This window comes from Mobula birostris, chromosome 4, assembly GCF_030028105.1.
Source record: "Mobula birostris isolate sMobBir1 chromosome 4, sMobBir1.hap1, whole genome shotgun sequence".
Classification (NCBI taxonomy): domain Eukaryota; kingdom Metazoa; phylum Chordata; class Chondrichthyes; order Myliobatiformes; family Myliobatidae; genus Mobula; species Mobula birostris.
In genome coordinates, this window is record NC_092373.1 from 42319086 (window position 1) to 42326456 (window position 7371).

The window sequence follows — 7371 nt, forward strand, 5'->3', positions numbered from 1 at the left end:
GAATGCCTTCCTTAAAACGGAAATGTGTATTGCTCTTTAAGTATCTCATGATCTTTAGCTAATAGGCGAATAATACTTTACGTAATTGCGCGCAATTTGCAAACTAGCACGAAAGGTTGTTGAGTAAAATCGGTTTATGTTAAGCGTGGAATAGTATGTTAAAAGGAAAACAGGGATTAGTCAATTCGTCACTTCGCCGAGGACAGAGATGAAATAATTTCAACACTGACCGCTGAATTTAACCTACAGCCTTTAAACTGCCGTCCTTTGTGTTAAAGCCTTTGAACAGAAACTCTCGGATCATTCACAGAAAACTCATCTAAGTTCTCGGAACACACACAAAAAAAATGCAGGGTCTCGGTCCGAAACGTCGACAGTACCTCTTCCTGTAGATGCTGCCTGACCTGCTGCGTTCACCAGCATTATTTGTGTGTGTGTTGCTTGAATTTCCAGCATCTGCAGATTTCCTCGTGTTTCCAAGTTCTTGGTTTGTTTCTAGACCGTGATTGCAATGTGTCAACACCCACTTATAACTAACGAAAAAATAATTCTGAAGGAAATCTCTTCGTCTTTTCTGAATGGCATTGCAGACTGAATTCTGCAAGACGTAGAAGCCATGGAAGAGAACACACGTTCAGAGAGTAGAGTCTTATAGAATGACAACGGAAGTGATGAGCTTGGAAAGGGCGCAGGAGAGATTTACTAGAGTGCTTCTGGGGACATGGCATGTCATCTGTTAGATGGAGCAGATGGAATTGTTCTGAATGGGAAAAAGAAAGTTGAGAGGTTGCTTGATGGGTGAAGTAAGGACCATCAGCGCTTCCCAAAGCGTATAGGATTGGTGCTAAAATAAAATAATTTACGGGATCGGGGGGCGGGGGGGGCGTAGAGTACATCGATCAGCAGATGGACTCGATGGCCCGATTGGCCTCTTTCAGTGCCACGATTCTGTGAATTTAAATGTTTCACAGAGCGGACTCAGTAACGGAGGGATTATGCGTCTTGTACTGAGGAAAGCCCGCTGGAGAGTGCGAATGACACGGAAGTAACGCACTAATGATCTATACACGTGAACTCAATTGGGTATTTTCTTCCAAAGAAAACGATTGAAAAATGCAAAATGCAGCTTTAAAAACATCGAGATATGGCGAGATACATACCGGCTCACAGTGGCAAATGACGCAGTGCATCACTCCGAAAGGCTGTCCTAGGTCTGGGTGCCAGGTATCCCGGAGCGCGTATAGTTTCCCACCGAAAGAGCAACCTGCAGGGTGACAACAGAACATCTGAAGTCCCGATCTTTCACCAGTATATACAAATACGTTGTGTTCACATCCAGAAATGAACAGCGTCCTCTATTAAACACACATGCAACTGACATTAGTGCGAATTAAAGGGTTAGGAAGAGGGACAATCTTCTTGCAAAAACATCTAAGATCAAAACTAATGCCAAATAAGATTTATTCCCGAAAGACCGAGAGGAAAACTATTATAGCATGAAAATGCGGTGTTTTATACTCTGTTGCCCCAGAACTGTATGAAAGATGATCAGGGAAGAAAAGGTTTCAAGAGAGAATTACCTGCTACTCCTTTAGAATGGACCAGGTCATCTTCTGCTTGAATGGGCAAAGGCTGAATCTTCGGTCGGAAGCCATCTGCTTCAGATATCAACTTCAAAAACACTACATGTAACACAGATACCAAATAAAGATTTCTCATTGTGTCTACTGTATCCAGTAAGTGATAATTCGATTTCTGAGAGGGAAACGGTCCTTTCCAACTAACAACAGACCGTTGAGAGGCCTTGAGAAGCTCTGGAAAGCTGCGAAAGTTTGTTGTGGCCACACGAAATCCAACCTTCTAGTACTACCTTGTACGCGGACTCCCTGTTTTTATATAGTCTTTACAAAGCCGTGGACATGCATCAAAGTCAACAAAGCCTTAATCACTGGAATATTCAAATCGACTCATAGAAAGATGATTAGCAGACACAGCGTGGGACCCTCTTCAAACTCACTGGGAAAGTGTTAAAACAATGAAAAACAGACGTGGGGCCGCTCGGAGCCGAGAACCAAGTGTGTATTTTAAAACTGAGAACTATCGCTGTGAGATTGAATCAATTGAGCAGCGAAATACACTTTTACAAGCCCTCGGGCAGTGTTTTGCATTTGTCTAAACCAAAGCAAGATTGACTGAACACTAAATTGTCTGTGAAATCAAGGCAAGGAAGTTGCAAAGTACATTTTGTTTGATTGTGTTACTGGAAAGAGTGTCTGGCTTTATCCTTCTTTTCTTAGATACTGTATACCTGTTGGCAAAGAGGAACAAATCTTTTCATGCGAAGGCATTGAAATACAAACAACTATTCCGAATTTTATAGTTTTACCTAAATTTAAGATCCGAATTTTAGAGGCCATTAGGTGTATTCAACGAGTAGGTTGGCAAAAAGATGGTCAAGTATGTTTGCTTGTTCCTTATTGCAGAATAGGATTTTAAATTAGGTGCCGTGGTGCCAATACTGATGAAGGGCCATTCTCCTAAAGCTTAGAATAACTTTCGTTTTGGAATTTGCTCCTGCGATTCTCTGAATGTTAGCCTATTTCATCTTACCTACAATCACCAAAGATAGCGCTGTTGAAAATACTTGTATAAAAATATTTCTAATCCCGGAAAAGGCTCCATCGACTCACGATTACAGTTGGAGCTGGAATAAATTGACGTTGGACTCGAGAGTCAGAACTCATTTAGATTCTGCATCAATCCGATTTTCCAGATATTAATGGAAAAAAATACCCTTGTCGGCTTCCGAAATTGGCCGATCGCGTAGTTACAAATAATAACGAATTTGCTCGTTCGCGGAAATGTTCCGCGTTTTGAAACGCCTTGGTGATCATCGGCGAGAAATTAAGGAACTAATATGGCATACATTCGAACCAACAACAAAAACTCAAACAACTAGCTGATATATACAATGTCTAATGTGGGAAATCATGTTATAATGCAAACATTACACAAATTTCTATTTTTCATTGTCTTCTACCTTAATATTACACATAAAAAGAAACCTCGTCAGTTATGTTGAAGTATTTAAACTTCCTGAACACTGAGCGGAATTCCCATCTTTTTCCCATCCTGCCGTTTTTTCTCATACCGCGGGTTCCGACAACATGGAGTTGGGGAGGAACAAATCGTCCAACCCAATATGAAGAATGATTGCTAAAGGGTGATAATTGAGTAATAATCACATTTACCCATAACAAAAAGCAATAACAATCATTCACAAAAGTTTACTTAAATGATTATAATCACATAGCCTGTTTTAAAATATTCTCATTAGCGCTGCGCAACTTTTTTTCAATCCCTACATTCTGAATGGAAAATTTCTTCCCGCTCAGTGAACATATTATTTCTGCTAAGATTCCGATTGCTCACTTGCATTTTGCACATACAAATTCCCGCTTGTGCATCATATATCGGGGTTGGCATCTAATGCCAACAGTGTGGTCCTTTAACTCAGGAACGCAGCTCGCCAAAGAATGTAATACCTCTTCTATTATCGGTGTTAAAGGCAGTATCATGAAAAGAGTCATTCTTCCCAGGACCAGCGTTCGACCTGCCTTAAATATTGAGAAATTTCTTGTGCCATGGTCCAGGCGTCAACTGCATGCCCAAGATACGGAACACTAAACGACCACATGGTATCCCAACTGAATCTGTACAGAGAGGTGGCACAATAAAACCCGAGCATTTAATATCAGACCCAGCTCAACCACACCCAACCCACCCTTCTATCAAGCCTAATTTGTCAGAACTAGAATGCGCAGACATTCCCTCCAACTAAGTACCTGTAAACGACTGACTTCCATTGACACAACTTTCTCCCGTGATCATTACTGTTTGAAAATGACCCGCAATAGTCTCATCTTTGCTGTTACATTTAACTCTAAAGTAAATCCAGACATCTGGAGGGTTGGAAGAGTTTGCAGGTGGTCACGTAAGGATAACAATGTTTAAAATTGCGGGCATCTGATAAGCGTTGGTGAACTGCAGGCCAAAGGGAAATCTGAAAGTAGCCAAATAACATCGCTGGGGATTCACTTAACAATACAGAGCGCCTGAATTTAGGACCAAGATTGGATGGTTTAGACTGGGAACCAGGTTAATGAAACTTCATAATGGTTGCATAATGGTTCGGGGAATATGTGGTCAACCATGAGGAGCCTGCAGACAGGCTGAGAAGATCAAGGCCAAATAGTTACTTCAGTCAGTCACAGATGATATCTGGTGTAGGATGCACATAGACTTCCGTCGACACTTGCGGAATTGGCTGTAATTTTGACCCTACATAGTTATGTTAGTTTATTGATGCCGCTGTCAGACTGGATACTCGCTGCAACCCTCTCCAGCCTTCTACAGCCGCTCAACCAATCGTTTGCCATTAACTGTATCTTGATCCAGGATCTGGGAGAGAGAGATTAACTTCCTCTGTCTGAACCAATACATTCATGCGAATATCGAAGAAAGTTTTCACCCAAAGCAAAGGCGTTCACACCACAAACAGACCCCGCTGTCAGCGACCGTCTGCATCTATGTCATTCTAAATTCCAATTGCATAAAATATTGCTATATATTATAAACGTTGCCTTAATTTATTTGTAATATCCTCACCAAATGCGGGACTGGGAAATCTAATTACTTCAGAACAGCCATGTTTGGGACCGCTATGACTCCAGTAATATTTTAGACGTTTGTCGAATGTTATGAACCACATGCCCCGCGGCAATGTTGCAACATTGATGCAAAAAAGGGGAAAATGATTCAAGAAATATTTCGAAGGAACGCAGAGCGAAGGCACATCTGGTATTTTAGTTCAATCCCACATATCTGGGGGAGAACGGCCCACGGAACTGGTAGGCTATGTATTAGAATATAACATTGAGATAATGAGAATAGCACCCGCCCCGTGATTCGTAGAAATTAAAGACATGACTGGCCGAATGTAGTCAGTTCAAATCCTATCTACGCCAAGCAAGATCTCCTGAAAATTTTGCGTTTTCCTATGATTGCGGCCATTGGGAATAGGACTCGACTATATATTTAAAATTGAAGAGATTCGTTTTGAACAACTACAGTGAAGGTTGAAGAGGACATTTTGTAAATGGACGGTGCAATGATCAGCCTAACATTGTACGTGACCTTGTGAATTGGTCATTCGGAGGCAAAGTATCAGAATTTGGGATTTCGTTAAAATTTTGAATAAATTGTAATTGGATGTTATTTCTGACATTTTCACCATCCATGAGGATCACGTGCTCCGCTCCGCGTGGAAATGCGGGTCGGAAGAGGTGCAAATGAGGGTGCTTCAAGGTGTCAGCTGCGAACTCTCCATGTGAAAGCCACACAAGTGGAGAGAGCGCGGGGTCAAATATTTGCTCCAGAAATTCACAGGGCAGTGGCAGGAATTCGTCTATTACCGCCAACGACACACCCGCCTCCGTCACTTCTGATGAATTAGAAAGAGGCATCGTCTTTGTGTGGGGCAAACCCAGCCCAAGAGGTCGCAAAACAAATCCGACCAGTGCCCTTTGAAATTCAATTTGAGCGGTCCAGAACCGTTAAGAGTCTGTTAATAAATAAACCGGGGAATTTCTGAGTGCGAGTCAGCCGTGACATTGTTTTACAAAATGTACTCAACTATTTTCGATGTACAAGGCCACGAAGTGAAAACATATGCTTTAAGGATGACATTTTCTTTGGACTGCAGACTGTTGCCACTTTGGGCTCAGGGCTCAGCTGTTGGTTTCAGATAAATACACATCGCAAAGTAGTTTTAAAAGTTGAGCGATAATGCGCCCATTACACACAATAAACATTTCATTAAATGCCCACGGCACAACACAGAGGGTGTTGGAAGCGTGTGCAGGCTATCCCCGAGTTCAGAAAACTTGAAAAGAGAGATTTATTCCGTAATACGTTATCACTGTCGCCCCCTCACACGAGGGGAAGTGACATCTAGATAGTGAACGGTGAATCCCTGTCAGACGCAGAGGATTAAAAGGAAATATTCAAGAAGCTTCTTTCCCACCTGAAAGCATATCATTGTTGAACCCCATACACTTAGAAAAAAATACTTCTAGCTATGAACCGAGGCGGTTACGGGGACGGCCAATGTCAATGTGATCTGGATTGGGCATGGAATGGTTTCAGCCTCTGAATGCACCTTCTGTTCATTGTGTCCCAACACTCGTCCTAAGGCCTGTATTCAAACATGTTTTATTTTAAGTGTGATATCTACCGTAATTGCAACATAAACTCGCCTTATTGCGAGACAGCATTGGTATTATATCTGAAGGCCCAACGATAGCTTTGAAAGGGACGTTTAAAACATCGACGGAATAATTAATAAAAAGGAATAGGTAATTATTTACAAATTAGGTTCGGCTCACTTGGAAAATCAAACCGCAACTTCAATTATAAAATTTGATCCCACCTCACTACCGAATTATAACACGGTTAAAATCGGCTTATTGGACTGCAATTTTAATATAGCTCCGGGAATACTCAACCAACCTATTCAAAATTAGCGGAACGCAGACTTTTAACCTGGTTGGTACTTTGGGTTGATTTTATTGTCACTTTCAGGAATCCTTTACAATCAGTAAAGGAGAGAAATCTGCTATTATTTAAAGATTCGCTTGCAAAATATATCAATCAGCTGAAAGCTTTTAAAAATATTAGGAGATTTTTAAAAACTTAAATTTAGTTAAACAAGTTACTACTTCATTTACCATAATAAGCGGTGGGTTCAAACGTGTACGTTTGAGTTTATTACAAAAAATGATTTTCTAATTCTGCAAAAAAGGACCAAGAAAAGAAACCTCAAATTATTAGAAAACCTAAACACATTTTGCATTTCGTATTCATAAACTTGCTGAATACTAACATATTCCTGTTTCGTAAAGTGGAAAAAGAGGCAGTTTAACCATGCAGATTAAGTATAAAACTTAATCACACCCAAGTGGCTGTGTATTGTTAATTTGAGAATGCTAAGTGCAACTCCTGCTAGTAAAAGGTGTAAATTGATGACACGCAACCCCAGTTAAACATCACCAAAATTAATTTTTCACAGCTTTTTCTCCTCGTGTGAAAGGTCTGTGCGGACACTTCCAACACTTTCCTGGGGGATAACGAGGTGTTTATTGATTCCAATTAGGAAATCATTTGCGATTGCCGCAAAGACTAGTTTGGGTTGGGGGGGAAGAGAAATAAGCATTGGATCTTGTCAATCCACATTTAACAAACGGCCAATGTAATAACGTTCTGATTAAGCACTTCATGACTTTGTAATTATTACCGCTTCCTCCCTCCAGC

General features: G+C 40.9%; 1 protein-coding gene across 1 annotated transcript in view; it reads right to left on the bottom strand.

The window, feature by feature from the left end:
• chrd (chordin) overlaps positions 1-1719 on the bottom strand; it is a 38889-nt gene extending 37170 nt beyond the window's left edge. Inside the window, exons 1-2 of the mRNA XM_072254541.1 lie at positions 1581-1719; positions 1161-1264 (exon numbers count right to left, since the gene is read on the bottom strand). Coding sequence (XP_072110642.1) covers positions 1161-1264; positions 1581-1719 — 243 coding nt within the window. The remainder of the gene's footprint in view (positions 1-1160; positions 1265-1580) is intronic.
• Between the last annotated feature and the right edge of the window lie 5652 nt (positions 1720-7371).